This window comes from Nylanderia fulva, unplaced genomic scaffold, assembly GCF_048542155.1.
Source record: "Nylanderia fulva isolate GAGA-0341 unplaced genomic scaffold, ASM4854215v1 Scaffold32, whole genome shotgun sequence".
NCBI lineage: Eukaryota > Metazoa > Arthropoda > Insecta > Hymenoptera > Formicidae > Nylanderia > Nylanderia fulva.
In genome coordinates, this window is record NW_028190390.1 from 2,395,142 (window position 1) to 2,421,763 (window position 26,622).

The following is a 26,622-nucleotide window of genomic DNA, read 5'->3' on the forward strand; positions in this document are numbered from 1 at the left end:
GATCTTTCTAAAAATATTACGCTGTTATCCCTAAGGTAATTAATTTTTATAATTATTATAAAAAAAAAAAATTTTTCTTAATTTAATAATCAATCCTTTATAAAAATTTCATTAATTAATGTTAAAATTATCTTTAAATTAAAGTTCATTTTATTTAATTATTCTCCCAATAAAATATAATCATTAAAATAAAATTTATTTCCTTAAATAAAAAAATTATATTAAATTTAATAGGGTCTTCTCGTCCCATAATTTCTTTTAAGAATTTTAACTTAAAATTTAAATTTTAAATCTACAAATTAAAACAGCTTTAATCAATTCCTTCATTCCAGTTTTCATTTAAAAAACAATTGATTATGCTACCTTTGCACCGTCAATATACTGCGGCTATTTAAAAATCACTGAGCAGAAATAATTTTAAATTATTATCAAAAAACCATGTTTTTGTTAAACAAGTAAATTAATGAAAATTAATGTGTATATGCATTACAATATATTCAATACAATATTCTCTTAATTTGAACGAAAATTATAAATAACTTATGCGTAACATATATTTTTGGACTCCTAAATAAAAAATATATTATATTATTTGCAAAAAATAAGATAAAATATTTTTTATTTGAATAGTCTCAACTGCTCTTTTAGCTGAATGTTTAGAAGCAATGAAAAAAATCGAGGATCTACGAAAAATTTAAGTACATTTCTAAGATTTTTTTATATGATATAAAAAAAATATATGGTATATAAATTGATTTTTTAATTTTTTTATTAATTTTTAATTACACACACACACACACAAATAAATTCTTATTATTTAAAATAGTTTTTATTTTTGTTCTTTATTTACATATGCATACATATACAAAAAAATAAAAATAATATGATAGCCTTTTTGCTGACATTATCTCTCAATATTTGCATCCGTGTGCTCACGTATTAGTGTTTGTACCTACATGGACGCTACTACATATGCGATGTAAGAGAGACAAAGATGGAATGATGCTCTCTCCTTGTCAAGCAGTCAGCATGTTACCACAGAAATTTCCCCTGCTCCTTATGAATCTAGTGAGAATCTTATCGTCCAGATATTTCATAAAATAAGTGACATAACTTTGGTTTTTTTTTTTTAATATATTCTTGATATAATAAAGTAGTCCGCCAAAGAGTCGGATTTTGCATTTTTGCTCTGAAAAATTTATAATAAATAAAATACGGACTCCTGGCTAACCCAACCTTACCCGTTACTAGCTGCGCATTCCCCCAAGTTATATTATAAATTTTATTTTCATCTTTTTTTCATAAAATAGCTCTTTAGAGGACTACAAATGAGCTTACTGATTAAGAATATCCTAAATTTAATAAGATTTATTCAATATTTTTGCTAATATCTGGAAAATAAGAATCTGTAATTCCCGGCCGGCCGATAGGCGTCTCCACCATGTCGCCTGTCGACCCTTAATCACAGTCGATTATTCCCCTCATTCTTAACTCCCTAAAAGCGGATTCACACCTTGGCAGAAAAGCAGAAAACGGAAAAGCAGAAACCAATCAGAACTCGCGTTGGCAGTAAACTTACTAAATAATAAACTAGGTGGTAGTAAACTTACTACCAACGCGAGTTTTGATTGGCTTCTGCTTTTCTTTATTTCTGCCAAAATGTGAATCCTCCCTAAGTCGTAAGCAATAAACCAATCATATTCGATTACTGTAGATGCGGCCTCAATCTGATCTAATTTTTTGTTTTTAAGACTAATAATAAACCAATAAACGCTAAAATTAGACCAACAGTCATCAACAAACGATTACACATTGATTAGACCATTTTTTTAATTAAAAATGAAATTTTTCCGGCTAACTTAATGCTAATTTTCTTTTTTAATTCAAAAAAGAAATATAAACCAACAAACGTTGCAATTAGGCCAACAATCACCAACAAACAATTTAAAAAAAAAATTAAAAAGTCAAAGTTGACCGGTAACAGGCTAACAATAAGTATAGAGCTGATTTCATTTTAAAATCAATACGTAATTAGCGAAAATTTTTCACTTTTCACGTTTTCACTTTAAGGTGCTTTTTCACGAGCCGCTGAAACCGATTGTTTGAGCGATAAAATGATCACGTAACAACTTTTGTCGCTGAATTTAAACAGCGATAATTTTTGTACATGAAGAGGATAGCAGCGCGACAGAAATAAAATTGAGCGTTTGAGCAAATGCTTTGTAATTAAACTGATTTAAACTACAAAATTATTGATGCTGGATTACGAGCGGTAAATCTGTCGCTTTAATCGCCTGTTTTAGCGGCACGTGAAATTGCCCCTTAAATCTTTAATCGTCTATTCTTACTTCAGCATGCGTTCAAAGATCCTCCACTCCCATGAAGTTCGACCAATCAAAACACAGAAAGCCTTATCGTTTTTTTTTCCTTCTCGATTGGTCAACAAGACCTTACACCTCATAGGTAGAATTTCCAAACGTGTCCGCGTCATTTATTCAATTTTAGTTACACATATCGCATCTTCAGGATACACTCGCTCCATGCGAGGCATGAACGACCCTAGTGAGTTTCGCAAGCGACCCAATGGTTCGTGTCGGTTTTCGCGCTATCTAATATGAAAGATTGACTAGTAATACAAAAACACGTGTCCGTTGGGTTGGTGGAATCCGGAGCATCGGTATTCGCCGATTAAAATATAGGTTAATCCGGAATTGCGTCGGGGCAAAATCGCGTTTCTCGCAGGCGGTAGACGAAAGACTCTGAAGTTAGCGTCGAAGGGATATCTTCCGACGCGCTTATAACGGGCGGCCGCGCTCGAAAGGAAACTCGAGCTCGCGAGCGGCGCGGCACGGCGCGGGGCGGCCATTTTATGTGAGTATGACGTAGAGGCTGGGTGTAACTTGGCGCTTCTTATCGTTGTGCGCGAGAGAGGAAGAGAACATCGGTCCCCGCTGAAGCGACCGATGAGGGCTGAAGTTGGCCGCGAGACGGTGACGTAAATCAGCTGGGCGACTCGTATCGAAATTGGCATCTCTGCCCGTGTCCCGCTTTGAACAAATATCTCCCCGACCCCGCGGAAGTTAGCGGCGCTCGTGGCGACCCCGCGGAGGGGAGAGGAGGGTGTGCGAACGAGATAAACGAACGAACGAACGAAAATTCTCGACTTACGGACACTATAAATTCCCGACTACTTTTACCCTCACTTTTCGTCCCCCCAACTAATATAAACGAGCTGGCCGAAAGTGTTCGCCACGGCAGCGTCAGTATGAGCGAGGAAAGTAATCCACGTACGTTGTACGTGGGCAACCTGGACGCCTCGGTGTCCGAGGACCTTCTATGCGCCCTCTTCAACCAGATCGGCGCGGTGAAGGGCTGCAAGATCATCCGAGAACCCGGGAACGACCCATACGCCTTCGTCGAATTCACGACTCATCAGAGCGCGGCCACGGCGCTCGCGGCGATGAACAAACGCTCATTCCTGGAGAAGGAGATGAAGGTTAACTGGGCGACCAGTCCGGGGAACCAGCCGAAACTCGACACCAGCAATCACCATCACATATTCGTGGGTGATCTGTCGCCGGAGATCGAGACGCAGACGCTGAAGGAGGCGTTCGCGCCCTTCGGCGAGATCAGCAACTGCAGGATCGTGCGCGACCCCCAGACCCTGAAGAGCAAGGGCTACGCATTTGTCTCGTTCGTGAAGAAGTCCGAAGCCGAGGCGGCGATCAACGCGATGAACGGCCAGTGGCTCGGCTCGCGCAGCATCAGGACGAACTGGTCCACCAGGAAACCGCCACCGCCGAGGTCGGAGCGGCCAAGACACTCGAACAATAGTAAACCCAACTATGAGGAGGTATATCGCAAGGGTGCTTTTCCAATGCGGTCGTGCGCTGTGTGACGCAGTGTTGCTTGTAGCTGAAAGCTGGATCGTTGCTTGGTTTTTAGTTGCGCAGTGCAGGGCAATTACTTTACACTGGAATACTCCATTAAAAAAATGATACTGATGTAATTATATTGGTTTTCATGGAAAAACACAAATGATGATACAGTCAAACACAGCATTTCAGCTATTATAATGGAATAATACTGGATCGTACACTGCATTACACTGTTGACAGGATGTACATTGCTGAAAAGCATCCTAAATGCTTTTTAGCAACACAACAGTTGTAAACTGTGTGACACAGTGTTGCTTGTAGCTGGAACGTTGTTTAGTTTTTAGTTGCACAGTGCAGGGCAATCACTTTATACAGATTTTTTCAAGTTTATTCTGGAATACTTCATTTAAAAAATGATACCTTATGTAAACATTGGTAACACAAATAATAACCAAACACAGCATTTCAGCCATTATAATTGAATAATACTGGATCTTACACTGCATTGCACTGTTGACAAGGTATACATTGCTGGAAACCATCCTGAATGCTTTTTAGCAACACAACACAGAGTTGTACATTGTGTGATACAGTGTTACTTGTAATTGGAAGCTGGAATGTTGCTTAGTTTTTAGTTGCACAGTACAGGACAGTTACTTTACATAACTTTTTCAAAGTTACTTCTAGTGGAATAGTACTCTATTTAAAAATGATACTAATGTAAACGTATTGGTATTCATTGCTGAAAAGCATTTAAGATGCTTTCCAATAATGCAATATAATTGTATACTGTGTGACACAGTATTGACTTGCAGTTAAAAAGTTGCAGTTATTTTATATAATTTTACATACTTTTTCAAAGTTCTTTCTTTAAGATTATTTAAAAGTTTACCTCCTATCAAAATGCCATTTTTTTCTAAAAGGATTTTAAAAAAAATTATACTAATACAAAAATGTTGATAAAGCATTAGATTGTACATTGTCACACAGTAATTTGCAGCTAAAATATTGCTTAGTTTTTTATTTCGTCACCAGAGTGCAAGTCAGTTATTTAGCTCTTTTTCAAAATTTTTAGTTTTTTTAAAAGTTTACCTCGAATCCCATAAAAAAGAGGCACTAATGTAAAACTATTAATATCCATGAGATAACAAACTGACTGTGTTTGACTTGTGTCGTAATTGGAAAGTGCTAAATCGTACACTGCATTACACAATATTGTATATGTTGTTGGAAAGCACCCACAACCAACCAGACAATTATTCTTAATTATAATTGTAGTTACAGTAGCTTTAATTAATTATTTATAGTAAAATTTGCGAATATATATAGAATCTACAATTACTTGTAGTGATTTATTTACAATATCTTTGCTTACAAAAATAGCTCACATGTAGACATTTAAAAATCTACATGTTTTAGTTTGATAATTTTTATAATAAAAAAATTCAATTATAGTGACATTTGTGAATACATGATACATAGAATGTTTACAATTACTTACATTGATTTATTTACAATTTCTTTGTTAAAGACACTTAAAAATCCATTATATTTTAATAATTTTTATATTTGTAATTAAAAAACTGAATTTTTATTGTAGATTTGAAATAGCTTCAGTTTGAAAAAATCTCGATTTTGACGTTAAGCTCTCTGCGCTGTCTAAATATGAATTGTTGTTTTCTACAGGTATATAATCAAAGTAGTCCTACCAATTGCACTGTATATTGCGGGGGTTTCACGAACGGCATCACGGACGAGTTGATAAAGAAAACTTTTTCACCCTTCGGCACCATCCAAGACATAAGAGTATTCAAAGACAAGGGATACGCTTTTATAAAATTTACCACTAAGGAAGCTGCGACGCACGCCATTGAATCGACACATAATACAGAGATCAATGGTAGTATTGTGAAATGCTTTTGGGGAAAGGAAAACGGGGATCCAAACAGCGTCGGTCCAAACGCCAATCACCAAACTCAACAGGTTATTGTTTACATATCTATGATTTAGAAGTGGTTTCATGGTCCGGTCATTATATACACCATGTACATTTATATGTATTTATTTCAGATTTATTAGCAAGCATATTGAGAGCATTCGCACCCCTCTTAGGCCTATGTAAATTACTTTATTTATCTTTTGTATCCCGTATTAGCTAAAACTTTACATATATATAAATATATATAAATATATACATATATGTTTTACATTTTTTAAATACACAATCAAGTCGCACGTGCAAGCAAAAATAATCATGGGCAATTTTCTCTTTTCAACAACAGGTGACAGCCGGAGTAGGGCAGTACGCATACGGATATGGCCAACAGATGGGTTATTGGTATCCTCAGGGCTATCCGCAGATGCAAGGACAGTTCCTGCAGCCCGCCCAATATTACGGTCAATATTACGGGCAACAGGCACAATATATGAACAGCATGAGGATGCCTGCACCGAGCGCGGGTGCCTGGCAGCCTACGCAAGCCACCGCCGCACCCCCGACAGCGAGTGCGCCCTTGCCACCGGGACAACAGCCAACCATGGTAACATATACCATGCCACACCAGTACCCCACACAATGAAATTCATCATTGACCAGCTAATTGTTACGTATGATATATAGTTGCCTCGGGGTTGCTGTGAAAATCGTTCTGTCATATACCTAGAGCAACATTTACATTTCAGTTTTTATTTCTGCGATCATAAAATAAACACACGATTCCAAGTAGCAGGCTGACGTCATTAAACGTCAAAATAACGTCATTTTGACGTCTGTCGATGTCTAATAATGTCGTTTTCATGTCTAATGACGTACGCATACTACCTGAAATTTCATTCGCAAAAATTCCATTTACAAAAAAAAAACGAAAAACATGATGTAAAAGAAAAATCTTGTTCTCCAAAACACACGCTTATTTTTTTTTATACGTTCCTTCCATGTCATAGAAAAAAAAGGTGTAATGTTAATTACATCACGAGATGTGTAACATTGTCGACGGCACACTTCTCGTAATAGGAATTTAATAAGTTTCACGATTTTTTGTCGACCCCCCGAGATGTTGACCAGGTATATCTCCGAACTCTCTTCCTTTTTACGGACCCCTGAAAAAAAGAACTCAAATCGCAGCCCCGCACGCGTTTATGCTGCGCAGAACGCTGACGTGCGGCAGTTTTGCGATATTTATTTATTTTTATTTTTATTTTTTTTCCATATCCTTTTCCAACCGCGAGACAAGACAAGAAGAGACTCTCTGATGAAATCTTTCTTATTTTCCAATTTTTCGTATCATCGGATATAAACGACGACACAAATGTTCATTTGACAGTGAAAATAATGCAAATATGCGGTATCACGATGTACCGAACATAGTTGATAAGATAGAGAAAAGCGTGGATTTAGCTAGACACGATGCCTGTGATGATGATGTTTAATAGCTAGACTTTTGCGCGATGAACGCCAGGAACGTGTGCGGGGCTTCTTATAACAAATAAATGAAATGAACTCTGTGCTAGCGGGAGTCTACTAACGAGTAACAAGTTTTTCTCGTTATGTGATATTTATCGTCGGTGGTTGATGTATAAAAAACTTTGCTATAAGCGAACGAACGAGCGAGAGAAAGAGAGAGCGAGCGCGCGAGAGAGAGGGATGATTTTGCTATAAACATTAGTGAATTGAGATTTCCTTGTGCGAATGCGAATTTAAGCACATTAATCGCTACAACGATGTGCATTAAATGGCGAGTGTCGACCAAAACGTATCTCTTTGTATGCTGCGTTGCTTGCCTGTTCTTTTCCTGGACCTTATGTTCTATATCTATTCATGTAGGGAATGTTCGTAATTTATAATATGTTGTGCTTATATTTTTTATGAAAAAAATACCTTGCCATGGATTTTAAAAAGGAAAGAAAACAAATGTAGATTGTTGATTCGAAACCCTAACAGCACACATATCTCGAAGACATTCAGAGAACATCCTAAGGATGTTCGAATGTTCTCTGAATATCCTCTGAATATCTTTCGGATATGTTGTATGCTATTAGGGAAGTGTACAACAGGAAGTACGAAGAGATTGGTCGGATATCGCCATCAAAACATATTCTATCATAGAATAAGTAATTTAGCGACTCCTCACCACGTTTATATAAACGACCTAGCCGATCGAAAAAAAATAAAAGTAAATGTAATTTAAGTAAGTTTAATGATAATAATAATGATAAACACATGCATACTTCCATCGGAGCTATAATTCTCAGTCAAGGACAAGTCACACATTGATATATCTTGATCTTGGAATTAAGATATATGAAGAGCATTGAAAATTAAAAAAAAGAGAGAAACGTGTGTATGTATATGTGTACACTACCATGAACACATATGTGAATGTGTATATTTCATGATAGTTTAAGTATACAGATGTCGATAATTAATTTTTACACGGTGAAACGACTCTATATTCTTTTTTTCGATTTGACAATCAGCCGTGAAATATGAAAACGTCTACAAAGTTTTCTTCAGAATTATCATAGTCTGTATATGGCACGATTCGTGTCTTCCAAATTCACACATCGTAACAAAAAGTCACAGCAGCGCACTTTCGGTTTATCTTCATTAAGAGTTTCTGTAATCCTTACTGCAACTATATTGAATTATGGACGCCAGAAGAAGCGAGAAATCATGTAAATTTTTCTATCGCAAAAAAAGTAAATTTTTTTTGTACACCACCGCTCTCTTGTATTCGATACTATGGATTAGTAAAATCCATTAACCAAACACTGTCTTTTTGATCAAAATCCTGTATATTAATAACTTATCTGCATGTATATCTTACATCTTCAGCGAAAGTAGAATCTTACGACAGAGATTTACAAGCTTATACAGTTATTTATTGATCAAATTGAAAAGTTTTTTGTATATTTTATCACTTTAATAAGTAATAAAAATATAAGCATATAAAAAAATATTTTTATTTTACAATTAATAAAAAATTATGTAAAGGAATTTCTCTAACATAATTCAATATAACATCAGTGAAGGATCAAGAACTTTAAATTGGCTCAATTGGTTTGAAAAAAATTTTGCAATATGATATGCATCGAAAGATTTATTGTGAAAAACAATAATACTATCTTGCGACTGGACACGCACCCGTTTATATTATAGCTCATTCAGTTTCGTGTTTGCTCGGAATCGTTTTTAAAGCATGAAAGGACCCCGGACAATTCTTATGGAAATTGGATTTCGATGGAATTGGCTGATTCTTTTGTTGTAGCTTGTGACCTGCTGAACAAAAAATATAATAGCTTCAAAGCTAAATAGTGAACAGTTTCTGAGCTATAATTAGTCAAACAACCCAGTTAGCAAGCATACATTATTTTGACGTCGAATGACGTCATTAGATATCAATGTGACGTCGAATAAAGGACATGATTAGATATCAAAATGATGTCATTGTAACGATGATGTCATAAATTATGTCGATTTAATCATTAGATACAAAAATGTCATAGATATCAAATCAACCGGCCAATTTCATTGCGATCCAATTTCCATAAGGATTGTGCGGGATCCTTTTCAAGTGTCCTGTGAGTAATTATAATCTAAAATTATATAAGATTATAATTATATGATTGATTGATGCTTATTATTGTACAATAATCTGTAGACACATGCGAGTCCTGTTGATTGCACATTTGTTTTTTTTCATGAAGCAATATTATCAGACTTCGATTTGTGTGTGTGTTTGCATTATTCTGAATACAGTTCAGGTATTTATTTAGGGATTCGAGTGGATTCTTTAAGGGAAAATGAATGAAATAATATAGATATATCCCATTTTTGAAGAATGACAAAGCGCCATTTTTCATGTTTTATCATGAAAGGAGGATGCATAAAATAAAAATGCATTATATTTTCTTCTAACAAAACTGATCTTGATGAAACTTTACATAATTGTAATATTAAGGATTAAGAACAGCATCAAAAGTCCATATTATTGATATGCACTTTTTATTATTCAATATATATATACCTATTATCCTTATATTACTTCTCTGCTTTCATCAATATCGGTTTTTTAAAATAATGTTCCCTTTGCATACTCCTTTCTGAAAAAAAGAAGCGAATTTAATTCCAACGATGTTTGACATGAGAATAAATATTAGCATCTCAGTTCACCACCGACGGTAAAATGCCATGAAACTTTCAAAAACAATTTGTATAAAGTCAGTATATAAGCAAGCCGAGAAAATAAAAATAAAAAATAGGGGGGAAATCGAGTAAAAGCTGAGCATATACATATAGTAACGATTCGATTGCGATATCGGAAAGCTAATTTGAGGAGAAAAAAGCGGACTCGTCTGTGGCGTAAAAAAAAATCAGCGGAGAAAGAAAGAAAAAACAAAAGATGTTATATAAAAAAATTAATTTAGGTATGGCAGGACATGGAGCTCTCAAAGATGCTTAGGATAACGTTATAATAAAAAACAAATTATCCTTTGAATGAAAAAAAGGAATAAATATTTAAAATACAGAGTATCTTGTATTATTTTCGTGAATCCTCCCCAGTATAACTTCTCATTTATTTATCTACTTTTTTTATAGCACCTACAGCAAATAAAGTTTATATTTTGTTTATCTCTCTCTTTTCTCTTATCAATTATAAATGTTAATAAAGAGTGATGGCAAATTTCGTCTATTTTTGGGACCTCGAATTTCAAACTTTTTTCCATGGTAAATAGTACTATTAGATGAAACTAATCCCAGTAAAGTTTCAAGATGAGCATAGACACGGTTCCGGAGATACAAAGGGGAAAGTGATGATTTTTAGAATTGTATGAGAAATTATCACTTTTACTTCTTCATATCTAAAGAACCGTGCCTATGCTCATCTTGAATTTCTTTAGGATTAATGTCTCATCATGTAGTACTATTTGGCATAAAAAAAGTTTAAAATTTGAGGTCCCAAAATTCGATCCTATAAAATGGGTGAAAAAACAGGTCTTTTTACCATCACTCTTTAAAGACAAATATATGAAAGGATTATTAACATAAAAATTTGTGTTCTATACTAATTCTATGCTATTTAATTATATAATGCAAAAAATATATACACCAACAATTTCACAGAAATACAGAGGATATTGTATATAAAGTACCAAGAAACATTTTTGTGCTAAGAATTTATGTTAAAAATTTAACATGTAATGTTTACAAAACAGAGCTTACTGAAAATATTTTAAAATATGTATGTACACATGCGCACGTATACATAAATCTATATTCATAAAATTATACACTATTTATAATTTATTTAAAATCACAAATGAATGTATACGTTAATCAGATAAAAGATTGATTATTTTTGTTATGAACAAAAATGAATAATTTGTAAAGTACTGTAAAAGAGGATAATAATATTAATTATATTAATTATAATAATAATGTATAATAGTATTAAATAATGTCATGGATTTTTTTAAATCATCAACAATCACAAATGATAACATTTCAAGAGCGAAATTTCTTACAAATACTTTAACTTGTAACTCATGTGTTTATCATAAATAGCATCAAGTATTCATCATTCAACATAAGGAAACCATTAACCACTTAATTATCATAAAATGAATTTATCATTAACGTTAATTATAAAAATAGCAAAATAACTTAATTAAAACTCACAATCAGAATACTTTACAACGAAAGGCCAAAGAATTCTTAAATCCTGATCCATATTGCAAAAAATATTTGTTGCGCAAAATTACCAATAAAATCCCATCTAACGTAATTAATTAATTAATACATAATTCATACTTTGCAATATTATAAAAAACAGCGTATATAAACTCATATATATATATATATATATATATATATATATGTAGGCAGTGCAGAGATTTATATTATATAAGGAAACTAATATCACAAAGGTAAAACTCGAAAATAAAATTCGAGAGTCAACACCTTGAAGATGATGACCGAAACTCAGTTGTGCAAAGAAATTTAACTTTTCTCATCTGTTATATCTTGAAGAGCCAAGTCACAAAAATCGGAGATTTTGAGAGATCCCAAACAATATTTGTATATAATATATTGCATTCTTAAATATCGCCCGTAAAGAATAAAAATTGTACATATAAGATATCAAGTTGTCGTAATAAGATTACTTATTTAGCTTTCGAGAGTGCATCAAATATCATTTTTTGTGTCTCTCTGTATAATTACAAACATAATAGATTTAAAAAAAGTCAAAATATCACGAAGCAAGCATGTTGGAATTATATTACACATGTTGTTTACTTATATCTCTTATGCTCTAATCAAATATCATGAATTATCGTTTACTTAATAAATATAATGTATTTTTTTTCTACTCATGCATGTAAAGCACACAATCAATGTGTGTGTGCCTTATTTAATAATTAGAACATTAGTTTTATTTTGTATAATAAGTAATATTTTTTTTCCATTCTATTGCACAAAGGAAGCATTATTACGCGAATTAAACTTTATTGGAAACGAAATATCGCTATCTTCAACATCTTACTCTATTAATCTATAGCGGCATATCCTGTTATAATACTTCGAACAATCGGAAGTAAATTATTTGCATAATATTGTAATTGTAGCACATATATATGTATATCTCATGCATGCAAAAGTTTCATGTTAAATACATATATTAATTCCGTAAGTATGTCATAATAATTATCCTATTTTTGAGCACCGGAAATAATAGAGAAATAAAAAAAATGTATTTCATTTTTTTTTCCATACAATACACAGGGTGAGAATTATTTTAACCTTCCCAGGCAAATATCTGGAAATCACGAGATTAAAAAAATATAATAAGCAAAAAATTGTGGAATTTCGAGAATATAACATGATCTAGAATTAGAATTATTTTAATTTGTTTGATTATATGCAAGTCGCAATATTTAATAAATAAAAAATTAAAAATCAAGTTTACATAGTATATTATACTTTAACTTTAAATTTTTTAAGAAACTATGAAATTTATAGTAAAAATATACATTTTTAAAACCCCATCATTTCTAGATATTTGTCCATTAAGATAAAAATGAATCACCCTGTATAAACACACACATGCACACATTTTTTCCCATTGTATACGATAATATCCGCATCGTTTATACATAAATCTCCCAACAAATACTTAAGATGTTCATATACAGATTAAATTCTTCAGTTCGTTGTCTTATAGAATTTTGTATCAAAAGATCTCAGATTTCGTTTTTATCCTTCTTTTCACGCAAAGACATATTGCCATGCGATTTCTAACATATCAATATATGAAAAATATCAAACGAATCTTATGAATCAATATTAAATATAATAAGATTAATGCAATATTTGGAGATACATTTGTTACTGCGATATTCGAAAACGAGACAATATTTATACTCTTTTCGCGTTCATTTTTCGCATATTGTAGCAAGATTATATGTATTTATATACCTGGTCTGCCACAAAAGTAATGAGACTAACAAATATAGTACATAATCTAGCAGCATTAAAAAATTTTAGAGTACACATATAAACAAAACTTGGTGTGTTTTTAGAGGAAGGATTTGTAGTTTCCATTCTGCATAATTCGAATTTTTCAATGCTGCCACATTCTGCGCTGCATATTTAATTACTCATTACTTTTACGACAGCTCATGTACAGAGTGTCCCATAAGAAATTGCTGAAACTAATCAGCTGTCATTTTTTAATGCATTCAATTATTGAGAAAACAATTGTGCTAAAAAGAGGAAAACCTGCAGCTTTTAATGGATATAAATAAAATGTTTGTATACCAGTTTATTTTATTAAAAAAAAAAAAAGTAATGAAAAAAGTGCTGATAATAACATATGTAAACTAATGATAAATATTTTCAAAGTGCACCCCATTTAAATTTGTACAAAATTTTGTTCTTTTACGAAAACTCGTAAAACCTTTTTAACATGTCATTTTTTAATGTTATTGACGATCCTTTTAATAGCTACTATTAAATCTGGCGCTGTTAAAAATATTTATCATTAATTTATGTTATTTTATGTTATTTTATGTGATTATCTTTTTATCAATAAAATAAACTGATATACAAACATTTTATTTATATCCATTAAAAACTGCAAACTTTCCTCTTTTCAACATAATTGTTTTCTCAATAATTGCATGCATTAAAAAATAAAAATTGATTAGTTTCAGCAATTTCATATGGGACACCCTGTATATGTATATACATTTATATTAGATCCCACACACGACGAATAATCATCGCACGACTATGTTTTTCTTTTTTGTACGTCATCAATACCTTCCTTTATTATCTAATTGGACGTGCATCGTTTCATTTGCAAATGCAGTCTTTCCATATACTGTCATGATAATGAAATCGAGTCATGTCATGATATTAAATTCCTTTCCTCACGTCAACTTTACAAATAATAATCGAGTATTTCTAATTTCGTTAATTCTCATTACATTGTGTTCTCGATCACATTTTTTCCTTTTAAGTATCTAAAGTCTGTTATTTATAATAATACTTAACATTCTGATATTAAATGCAGTTTATCACAAGCAAACAAATATCATATATATATTTCAAATACTTGTTAAGAAAATGAAAGAATTATGAAAATAATAAATGTATAAATAAATAAATAAATATAAATAAAGAAAGATGTGTTTCTATAATATTGAAATGATAAATGTTAAAGCTAAATCCTAAATTGTAAATACAAAATATCTGAGCAAAAATGGAACGTAAAGTATCTTCTAAATCACTGCCAAAATGTAAGTTTGTCATTTGTCACAAGAGATTACTCCAACGTAAAAAACAAAACAATTACATTTACAACGTTAGATACAATAACAATATACATGCACACACGCGAGTCAATCGTGTAATTTCTCTGTCTTTAAGACGAACGTATCTTAGAAATTGAAGGAAAATTGTCTTCCTTATCTTCCCGCAGCCCCCCCTGTCCTCGTTATAAATAGCGATATCTTGTTCATTAATACTGAGTAAAAGTGCAAAAATTGTTTTTGTGTCGAGATTATACTCGATTTTCGTTTTACTTTTCGAAGCACACGTTTTTTGTAAATCCGTTTTTCTCTTTTTGGATTATAAATATCTAATTCAAACGTGATCATCATTCCTAGAGTCCGTACAACTTATCTTAAATAATCAAAGACTCACGTCTCCGTATTCCAAGTTCCATTTCTCATAAGTAGTCAAACTTGCTGGTGAAACGGATCTGCGAATTCTCCTTAGGGAATCACGAAAATCTTGCATTGTGATATTACGAACAGAATTGAGATCCAAATTTTTCACCTGATCTGGATTCAGTTCTGAAAACAATACAAGAATACATTTAATAATGTTGATGTCTAAATATATTAAAGATCCCATAAAGATCTTAAAAAAAAAAAACAAATTGTAAAATGTAACATATATAGATATAGTAATATAATATGTATAATATATAGTAATATAGTACATAGTATTGCTATAATATATAATATAACATAGTACTATTATTACTAAAACTACTATACTATACTAATTAACTATGCTATGCTATGCTATATTATACTGCATATGGAAGAAGACTCAAAAAAAGAGCCGAAACGTCCGCCGGATTTATAATTGATTAATGTAATTATTAGTGTTCTCAATAAATTAATTTTGAAAAAATATTACGTGCCTTGTGAACTGCGCCTGAGCTCTCATATATAGTTACTATTTATTGATATTGATAATATTTATTGAAATTAAAAGAAATAAATATTGTAGACCAACTAAACGAGCAAAATTACATAAGATATAAAGATTTATTAATAATTAAATTCTCATTCCATTAGAGAAACAATATACAACGTAAACGTTTCGACTGCACTACAGTCTTCTTCAATACATAAAACTCAAATATTAAAATACAAAGTTAACGATTCTTCGCTATAAACAATGGATAAGTAAGACGATTGGTCTGAGATTCCAAGTTTTGCGAAATTTAATTATGCTGTAGAGATTTTACGCGAATTAATTAATATCAGAGAAAATTGAAAAATCTTTCAACTTACATTATCGTTTTAACAAGTTCTTCTTCTCTAAATTTCAAGTGTGTGTTGCGAAGTCTAAATAACAAACGTCAAGGTAGAGAGCGTGATGTATATATTTATTACCAATGTTTTTCTAAACTATGATTCAGCTAATTTTTTAAGTATGTCAAAATAACTACTGTCTAACAATTCAGTCTTTGTTTAAATTAATTCCCGTTTAAATTATTCAAGATATTGTCTGTTTCCCAACCATTTGCGTAATTTTTGTAACAATAAATTTGTTTTCTACCACTATAAATAAAGAAATAGGATGCGTGGTTTGCTGCATAATATCAGAACTGAAATTCTCAACATAGAGATATTTGATTTATATAGAAAATTAAATTCACTCAATAAAAAACGGTCAAGGCAACTCCAAATTCTCCAAAATTATTTACCCTCTTATATCTGGCAGGAGATTTTTAATTATCATTGCAATTATTTTTCTTCGTTCAACCAAAAGTTATATCGCATACATAATAAAAAATTCCTATGGCTACGTAAATCACATGAAACAGAATACATTAATAATATTGATCCTATTGAATTAAAAACAACAGGATTATAGACTAATATTGTTGATAATACTGTTTTTGCTAACAGTTTTCGTGATGCTACACATAATCCTTCACAACAAACTAACCAGAAATGGTTTATTAATTTAACTCTGATAAAGATATTCCTCCTAATATAACTAATCTACTACAATTGGGAGGTGATTTCAGTCTTCCAGTTAACATAAATAAAAAAGTAGCCATACACGAGTTCATTAAAGATATAGAGAGTAATTCTAATGAGATCAGAAATCTTACTTCGATTCGTAATGCTGTTATTCCACAATTTTCTTTATTTTTAAAAAATAATGACAAAAAAACGTACACACAAGAAAAATTACTTCTCATGCACAAAGACACAATTAAATTCTGTAATCAAAACCCCAACATTTTATTTACTAGAGCAGATAAAGGCAGTATTACAGTCGCATTAGATAAAGAATTCTATATAAAAAAAGTTGAGTCTTTTAAAAGATGATTCTACTTATATCATAGTTAAAAATAACCCGTCATCTAAAATAGAAAAAGAACTTAATAATTTTTTTAAAAAATGGTTGAAAAAAGATATCATCAATAAGAAGGAATATTATTATTTATTTTCTAGCAATTCCCTTCTCCCCAAAGCCTATGGGCTTCCCAAAGTCCATAAAGAAAATATTCCTTTCAGATTAATAGTCTCTTCAATAAATACTTCTTTATATAACATTGCTTCTTTTTTTCATAAAATTTTAAAAAATAGCCTTCCTAGAGCTGACAGTTTTGTGAATAACAGTTTTGATTTATGCAACATTCTATCAGGAACAACGCTAAAATATTCCGACACAATAATTTCATTGGATGTCGTTTCATTATTTACTAATGTCTCCGTAGATCTTGCATTGAACGGTATCAATAGTAAATGGTATTTTATAGTCACAAAGATTCCCAAAAATGACTTCATAAGTATGATAAAATTTATATTAACTTCTACATTTTTTACTTTCAATAACATAACTTATAAACAAATTTATGGGCTCCCCACTTTTTCCAATCATTGCCGATATAGTTATGCAGGACTTGGAAACATTGGTAATTTAAATTGCGAACTGACTTTCTATTTCCGTTATGTAGATAATATTATTTTATGCACTTCCGTTGACAATATTACCTACGTTTCGAATGAATTCAACAATTATAACGATAGACTAAAATTTACATTAGAAAAAGAAAATAATCGATGTATAAGCTTTTTAGACATAATGATCAAAGTAATAGATAATAAAATTTATTTAGATTGGTATCACAAAAAGACATTCTCAGGTAGATTACTCTCATTTTTTTCAAATTATCCGACTTGTCATAAATTAGAAACAATTTATAGCTTGGTAGATAGAGCTATATTGCTATCACATCCTCAATTTCACAAAAAAAATATGGAGAAATCTATTAATATTTTGCTATCCAATGGTTATCCTCTTAACTTAATTTTCATAGAAATAAAACGCAGATTGAAACATCTTTCGACAAAGAAATTTAGCAAGTCTAATACCAATAATATAATAGATACTAATACCACAAATACAAACATTAAATATTTTAAAAAACTCCATCTTCATCTCGACTAAGAGCCAAACGCGATGTTAATGCGACAAATTAATATTTAGAAATTTTTTTTGGGAAACAGAGGAATTTGAATCCTATGGTTGGGATCTCAAAAATTCCCCTTGTTCCTTCTCTTAACATCCCCTGTAAGAAAAAGACGAGAAAAATATTGGTCCGAAAGTTGGCTGAATCGGGAATCGAACCCGAGACCTTCCGCTTGCCGGGCGACTGCTTTTCCAGCTGAGCTATTCAGACACTTACAAATCAATATTTCTCTCAATGTTTATGTTATTAAATATTTTGTCATACCATATATAGAATCAATTTCTGATAAAGTCGCTTCAGCAATAAAAAGACCTGACATATTGGTGAGATATCGTTGCATTAAAAAATTGAATGACTTCATAAGGTTTCAAAAGAACAGAAACGATTGTCCCAAGAATTCTAATGTTATTTATAGATTGAATTGCAATGATTGTGACGCCACATATGTCGGACAGACAAAAAGACAGTTAGGAACGAGACTTAAAGAACATAAAAATAATATTAAATTAGACTCTGCTAAGCATTCGATTGTCACGGAACACATTCTAAATGAACAGCATACATTTGACTGGGATAACACTAAGATTATGGATCATGAAAAGAATTACTATAAAAGGCTAATATCTGAAATGATCCATATTAAAGAACAAAAAAATTGAATTAATTTAAACAAAGACACTGAATTGCTAGACAGTAGTTATTTTGACATACTTGAAAAATTAGCTGAATCATAGTTTAGAAAAACATTGGTAATAAATATATACATCACGCTCTCTACCTTGACATTTGTTATTTAGACTTCGCAACACACACTTGAAATTTAGAGAAGAAAAACTTGTTAAAACGATAATGTAAGTTGAAAGATTTTTCAATTTTCTCTGATATTAATTAATTCGCGTAAAATCTCTACAACATAATTAAATTTCGCAAAACTTGGAATCTCAGACCAATCGTCTTACTTATCCATTGTTCATCAGCGAAGAATCGTTAACTTTGTATTTTAATATTTGAGTTTTATGTATTTAAGAAGACTGTAGTGCAGTCGAAACGTTTACGTTGTATATTGTTTCTCTAATGGAATGAGAATTTAATTATTAATAAATCTTTATATCTTATGTAATTCTGCTCGTTTAGTTGGCCTACAATATTTATTTCTTTTAATTTCGTTAATTTATACGAGCCTTTCATCAATTAATTTTAATATTTATTGATATTGATAATATATAGGTACTTATACTACTATACTATACTGTACTGTGCTATACTATATACTCTATTATATACTATAGTACTATATTATATTTTGTACAACTATATTATATATATATATAGTTATAAAAAATATAATATAGTACTACAATATATAATATACAATACAATACTACTATTATTATAATTACTATTACTATATTATACAATAATATATTTATTATATTATATATATATATATATATATATACTATATTATATAACAATAATAATATAATATGTAATATAATATAAAAATTTAATAAATTTTTTATACATGTTTGTTTTTAAAATCTAAAACTTTGAATATAATAAAATTTACAAATAAGATTCTCTGTATTAAATATGAAGTTATTATTGGAGAAATTGTAATATTTTGAACTGATTATTTCTAAAATGTCTGCACTAAACAAAAAACTATGCTTTAAAATGAACAACTAAATACATATTTTCCTTCATAATATAAACTAGAAATACAGAGTAACCCAAGAAAAATGATTAATTTAATATTACCTCTGATAGGCCCAAGTGCTGCATCCTTAGCTAAACCAGTCAAATCACTTCCCGAGTATCCCTCTGTCAAAACTGCCATCTCGTTCAACTCTTCGGGTTTCAATGGATCATTATGTTTCGCTAAAAGCCTCTGAAGTAATATAATTCTCGTCTGTATACTCGGCAACGTGACATACACCCGTTTCGTGAATCGCCTCAAAGCAGCTTCATCCAATTCTTGCGGTCTATTTGTAGCAGCCATAACAAGGACTCTCTCCTCGGGGTTGCAAGGCAAACCGTCGAATTCAACTAAGAATTCTGTTTTCAATCTCCTGAAAAATTAAGTCGATCGATAAATTTCCTCGATATATTTATTTACAGAAAATGCATATAGAAAAAAGTATACATATATAAATAAAATATATATAAAAATAAAGTATATATATTTAAAAAAATATATATATACACACGCTATTTTAAGGGTAAATAGAACACATCTCAAAGTGATGAAGAGTTTCTATCAACATATAGGATTGCAAATTGACCTCCTACTAAATTATGGATATTATTATAGGTTCAAAAATTAAACAAACCCATCACATTTTGATGAGGCGAGAAATAAAGGAACCATTTTTATCATTTTTTTATGTATTCACTACCTTAATCTTAAAATAGCAGTCACCTTTCTTGTTACACTCCACTTTTCAACACAATTTTTGTTTTTTCAATAACTGCATGCATTAAAAAATGACAACTGATTAGTTTCAGCAATTTCCTATGGGACACCCTGTATATACCTGGAAGCTTCGTGTTCGTTGTCCTTTCGCTCACTCAGCAGCGAATCCACCTCGTCAATGAAGATAACGGATGGCTGCAATTCCCGCGCGATCGAGAACAAGGCCCTTACTAATTTCTCACCCTCGCCGACATACTTAGACATCAGACTAGCAGCAGAGATCGAGAAGAACGTCGCGTTGCACTGAGTCGCGACCGCACGCGCCAGCAACGTTTTTCCGTTTCCTGGCGGTCCGAACAGCAACAGTCCCCTCGCGGGTGTTCGCAGACCGGTGAATAATTCAGGTCGCAGCGACGGCAGAATCACCATCTCTTGTAAAGCTTGCTTCGCAGTCTGAAAGTCGATAATTGCAAAATTAATTAAATTAAAATTAATTAAAGGCAATAACACTGGTTAATAAAATAAAATTTTTGTTTAGTTATCAAAGATGTTTGAGGAAATTTAGGGTATTTTGGAGATATTAAATTAAAATATGACAACATGTAATAAATAGAAATAATTAAGGCTTCTCGCCATGTTGGAATTGTGACGTCAAAGGCAAGAAGAAAACACACACTAAAAATTCTTAGATGCCATTTTGAAATAAAAATTAAGATATTTCGATGCAACAGCACTTCAGATAGATTTAAAATGCTTCGAAAACTATCCCTTTCCCTTTAAAATCAATCAAAACAGAAATATCTTTAAAAATGTCGTCTTCGAATTTTCAGCGTGTACTCTTTCGCCTCTGACGTCACAATCTAACATTGCCGCGGCGAGGATCCAGGAGCCTTAAAATAATGAATAAAATTAATTGAAATGTGGAAAATAATTTGAAACAAAAAGAAAGAAAAGACACACATATGAGGAAGAAAAAAAGGAGAGCAATATAAACCTCCTGGCCAGCGATGTCCTCCCACTGAACTGGCGCTCCTCCTTCCAAAATCTCATCGAGAATCACTTGTGTGAGTTTCGGATCCACGCCTTTCAAGACAGGCATCTTCCTAGTCGGCGTGCTCCTGTTACTATTTGAGGTAGTGGGTGTCCCTGGACGTCTTATGGGCGAACCATTGCTGGGTACAGACAGCTGTCTCTTGACAGAGGGTGGCGTGGACGATGGTTTGATAGGCATGGTCCTGTGGCAAGGTTGGATGGGCATCGATCTGCCCATGCTTCTTGGCAATGTTTGACTCTTGCTCAAAGGCGTACCTGTTATTCGTTTGCCAGGCACTGACAACTTCCTGCCGGACGCTGAAATATTTACATTGAAAAATAAAGCTCAAAAATTATAATACATAATTTTGATAACGTAAGAGAATCTTGATATATTTGTATATATGTATGTGGATGTATGTATACATATGCAAAATTACTCTATTTTTTATCATAAATAAGCTGTTTTTGACAAAATTTCTGAAAATGTATTGTTTTGAACATATCATTTTTTTAAGCATGCCAATACAATTATACACAGAATAATTCATCTAATTATATCAAAAGTATTAAAATAAGATTATTAAAACTAAATATTTTACGGGATATTTTATATTTTATATGTAAAACGTCAGATATAAAATATCTCGTAAATCGTTCAATTTTTAACTATTTTATCCTTATAATTTTTTATGCAGATTATAAGGAATTTATTTATTTAAAACACTCTTAAAATAAATTCCATTTAAAATAATTTGAAATAAAAAACTTTTCTCTAAAAACGATATTTTTGAAGATAAAAATTTGTAAGACTTTGTTTTAAACACCTGGTATATTTATACTTGTGAAATTATTAAAGAGAAATTTAAAAAAAACCTAATTCCAACAATCATAAGAATTTTCTAAATTTTCTAAATAAGAAAAAAACTCCTCAGAATTTTAGACTTTTAACATTTTTCCAGAAAATAAATAATCTATATATTTGAAACATTGGATATATCTCTTATTAATATTTGTGATAAATAGTAATATATCAAAAATATGAATTTTTTACATATACACACATAAAATAGCAGAGATTTTTATACTATATGTAATAAGATCATTAACTATAAATGTTTGTTTAAAAAATAAATTATTGTCTGAAAAATTCATACTGTTTGTTTTATAATACAGTTACAGATGTATTGTTATTACAATCACAAGCAGAATATTATTATCTAATAAACTTCATTTTTATGCAATAAAACATTAATTGCAATATTGATTTTAAAAAAATTAACAAAGAATATATGCAGTGTTTCATAAATTAAAAAATAATCAAATATTTAAAAATTATTTAATAAATAATAGAGCATGTGTAGAATTTTTAACTTCAAATCTCAACAAAAAACATCTCATTGTCATTCTAAATATATCAAACAATTTACAGTAAACAATTATATATATTTTTAAATAAAATTGTGTTTCTATGTACTAAAATGTTTAAGAAAACTGTCGATATTCTACAAATAATATGTTAAAAATCTATTTTTAAAGAACACTATAATGGAAAATTTAGAAATTACATATAGAAATCTAGCAACTTCTACAGCAAGACAAAAGAGCAACAATAACACATACATATGTAGCATTTCAATGCATGCATAACAATTATTACATTTGTCTAACTAATCTTCTATACAAAACGTACAATGTGCATTATGACCCAAATAGCAAAACGTTATTTTAATATTAAAATGACGTCATTTTTATGTTTAATGACGTCATTGATATCAAAATGACGTCATTGATATCAAAATGACGTCATTTTGATGTTTAATGATGTCTCATGTTTAATGTCAGTTTGCTATTTGGAGATGACTAGACTAAACCAAATTGTTTTTTGTGCCAACTATGAGTAATAATATGAATGAAAGGAGGGGGAGAAGCATTATATTATTTACATTCGACTCTTTTATGTTTAAGCACAGAATCTCAGACGAACAATACCTTCAGTAGTATGACAGTTTTTTGGCGAGCGTGGCTTTAGCTTGGGAATTTGGGTACATATAGTCTGCCCGCTATTAACTGTCACGTTTATATTGTTCGTGTTCTTAGTAGTATGACTAGCATTAAATGAAGTTTGATTGGTTTGAAAAGTGTGTATATTGTGGCGAGCCCTCAGATGCCTTCCCGGATGTTTGCCGTCCGTTTTATTTCCAGGAGGGCGATACTGATTGTTGATACCCAGCTTTCTCAGCTCACACACACTCACTACAAAAGAAGGAAAAACATTCTCTGCCATGCTGCAGTAGGCTGAAGAGAAAAATCAGGCTCATCTCTTCCACAAAATGTAGCGAAAGAGTACCGATGTATTAAATATTAATTATCAGTATCGGATCGAAAGTTCTGGCGTATGATTATATTTCAATTTGAAAAATATATCCAATTTCAGTTATCGAAATTCTGCTATATATGAGATTGGATTGATAATTTACAGAGATAAATTTGCACCCGTAAAAAAAAATGCAAAATGAAGATTGATTTGTGCACAAGAAAAAAAGTAAAGAATCTAAAAAAAATTATTAAATAACGCGAACATGCATATACACATACGTACACTCTCGTACATGTGGAAGAAAGTAAAATAAATTGCACACGAGCAAATACATGCCAAATACATCGATATTCCTTCTCTCATTGCCAAAATTTACCTGTGGACACTTTTTGTTTTTCGCAAATAAAGCCGGCTTGAATACATAATATTGCATCAGCAATATTTTATATTTATAAGTAACGAAAATTTGTACCATAGGTAAATAAAGCGTGGAGTAGCTTAAAAAAAATAGTCGATGTACAGAAAAAATGACAATCAGCACACTAACCCAAGAAGTCAAGTCTGTCTTTCGCCATTGCCAAGTTTGTACACATCTTGTCATGAAGTCTTTGCGCATGATCCCATACTTCGCCATGTCCACCAGTACACTCCACAGCTATTCCCTTTTCAAGTTCTCCAATGCCCTTCTTGTATAACTCGATTGCCATTTCCTTCTGACCTGTTGCAAGAAATAAAAATCGATCAGCTAAATTATATTATATTAATTCTGTAAAATATAATCACTTTATTAAATCTTTGTAGTAGCTCTTTAATATAATAATAATTTAATAGTAGTTTAATAGTAATGTAATAGTATTTAATATATCAAATTTTTTAAAATTGTGCTAAAATAAAAAATAGTATACCTTCATTATCCTCATCGATCTTGAGTGCTTTACTGATAAACTCAAATGCTCTACGATGATGATGCTTCTGCTTAGCGAGCAACGGATCCCCAGGACCCGGTCCGATCGGACGCCTAGGCACTTGCGACATGATCTCTCCCTCCACCTGACCACTGTTGGTCAAACGACCATCCGTTGGCTTTTGCCCGACAACAATCTCCAACTGGCAGACCTGTTTGGACGCCTGTCTACGCTGGATCAGTTGCGACGTCGAGGAATACAGATACTTGAACACCATAAACAACTGATATAGAAGAGTCCTTAACACATTGAACAGCAGTATCAGTGGGAAGGAGACAACGTAGAGATTACGCTTATGCACGGACGGCTGGGAGCCGTCCAGGAAACGATGATGACTGTGATGATAGTGATGATTGTGATGATGACCACCGCAGTTTACCGTCGTTGTGGTCTTGTCCCCGTTCTCACTCTTGGTCACGCACAGCTTCTTCGGCGACTTCGTGCCGAATTTTCGTATTGGGCGCGCGCCATCGCTGTAAGACATCTCCTAAGGGTACCAGCAGCTTTCCTTTCTACTACTGCTACGTCTATGGAAGGATGTCGCTTGTTCTGACGATCGTCGACGATGATGCCAGTGGCGGATGCTCGCGCCAACATCCCCAATGGAATAATCGGGGAACGGATCTGCTGGGAGAGAGAATAGTCTAGCATCAAAATAATACATTGAAAAAAAGGTTCTGCTATATACGTTTAAAATTATTAAAAGAGCACATATATGAGAGCCACAAGTATGGTTTTTAAAATAATAAATAAATAATAATAACAAAATAATTTGAGAAATTTTGAAAATAATTTTATGTTGCACCTCTAATATCTATTATATTCAAAATTTGTTAAATGACGTCACTAAACGTCAAAATGACATCATTAAACATCATTATAAATGTCAAAATAACGTCATTAAACGTCAAAATGACGTATGCTTACTACTTGAATAAATTATTTTGAAAATAATTAATGACAAAATATATAAAATAAAAATTATGAAAACAATTAAGCGCAAAAAAATTGTTTTTAAAATTTCTAATTATTTTGAAAATAATTAATAACAAAATAATTAAAGAAAATTTTTGAAAACAATTAGGCGCAACAAAATTCAATTCAAATGTTTATTTTGAAAATAATTAATAATAAAATAATAAATAAAATTAAAGAAGAATTTTAGAGGATATCTTATCAGCCCTTTTCATACCTAATTTTTTTTTTTTTTCTTTTAATACCTACATCGTTCCCGTGGATTGGATATCCGCGCGATAGTAGAAATGAAGATGCCACCGAGAATCGCAAAATTACGAGAAATCGAGGAGAGCGATGACAGGACGACGAGGAGCGGCGAGTCGTCTCCTCGTTCTGGCGTTTCTCCCTCGCGTTCCTCCCTTTCAGGAAACGGCAATCAACGAAGGAATGTGAACCTTCACCCTTGAGCATCGCTTGTTTTCGTCCGCTCCCCCGACGATGTACCTCTCGCAGTTCTCAGAAATTCACTTCAGCCATAGAAAATAAAATACATAGACGGGGTCTTTTCTGAAAGGAGGATTCGCGATGAGAAAAAAAGGTTTGTTCTTTTCTAGGGGAATTTTTGCACCAATGGAAAAGTTCCTAGAAATAAACAACAATGTGACGCGATTGGTTATTAAATAGGGAATTTTTAAGAATTTAAGAATCCCCAGAATTTTTCCATTTGACAGCCAATCAATGTGACAGTGCGTTTCTTGCGAGAAAG

General features: G+C 31.8%; 2 protein-coding genes across 4 annotated transcripts; one reads left to right on the plus strand and one right to left on the minus strand.

Annotated features, from left to right (window-relative positions):
- Window positions 1–2,525: 2,525 nt before the first annotated feature.
- On the plus strand, window positions 2,526–10,407 carry Rox8 (TIA1 cytotoxic granule associated RNA binding protein Rox8). Its single transcript, XM_029308403.2, has 3 exons — window positions 2,526–3,853; window positions 5,565–5,861; window positions 6,161–10,407. Exons 1-3 carry the CDS (start codon window positions 3,266–3,268, stop codon window positions 6,455–6,457), a joined length of 1,182 nt encoding a protein of 393 aa, XP_029164236.1. The 5' UTR covers window positions 2,526–3,265; the 3' UTR covers window positions 6,458–10,407.
- On the minus strand, window positions 9,720–26,378 carry spas (spastin). 3 transcript variants are annotated; one of them, XM_029308409.2, is made up of 8 exons: window positions 26,124–26,378; window positions 24,840–25,523; window positions 24,482–24,652; window positions 23,607–23,870; window positions 21,577–21,932; window positions 20,704–21,035; window positions 19,928–20,238; window positions 9,720–15,236 (listed from the first exon to the last, which is right to left on the minus strand). In XM_029308409.2, the coding sequence occupies exons 2-8, from the start codon at window positions 25,381–25,383 to the stop codon at window positions 15,073–15,075; spliced, it is 2,142 nt and encodes a 713-aa protein (XP_029164242.1). In that variant the 5' UTR covers window positions 25,384–25,523; window positions 26,124–26,378; the 3' UTR covers window positions 9,720–15,072. The 3 variants fall into 3 exon arrangements, with proteins under 3 accessions (XP_029164242.1, XP_029164243.1, XP_029164244.1); XM_029308410.2 differs by having other exon boundaries at window positions 24,840–25,526; XM_029308411.2 differs by lacking the exon at window positions 23,607–23,870.
- Between the last annotated feature and the right edge of the window lie 244 nt (window positions 26,379–26,622).

What these genes read in the sequence shown, in the direction of transcription:
- spas (XM_029308409.2), bottom strand. Translation starts at nt 25,383, where the DNA reads ATGTCTTACAGCGATGGCGCGCGCCCAATACGAAAATTCGGCACGAAG. An exon ending in AAACTGTCATACTACTGAAG is followed by an intron (nt 21,933 to 23,606) that starts GTATTGTTCGTC and finishes TAAATATTTCAG; the next exon opens with CGTCCGGCAGGAAGTTGTCA. An exon ending in AACGAACACGAAGCTTCCAG is followed by an intron (nt 20,239 to 20,703) that starts GTATATACAGGG and finishes TTAATTTTTCAG; the next exon opens with GAGATTGAAAACAGAATTCT.
- Rox8 (XM_029308403.2), top strand. Translation starts at nt 3,266, where the DNA reads ATGAGCGAGGAAAGTAATCCACGTACGTTGTACGTGGGCAACCTGGAC. An exon ending in GTAAACCCAACTATGAGGAG is followed by an intron (nt 3,854 to 5,564) that starts GTATATCGCAAG and finishes TGTTTTCTACAG; the next exon opens with GTATATAATCAAAGTAGTCC. An exon ending in CCAATCACCAAACTCAACAG is followed by an intron (nt 5,862 to 6,160) that starts GTTATTGTTTAC and finishes TTTCAACAACAG; the next exon opens with GTGACAGCCGGAGTAGGGCA.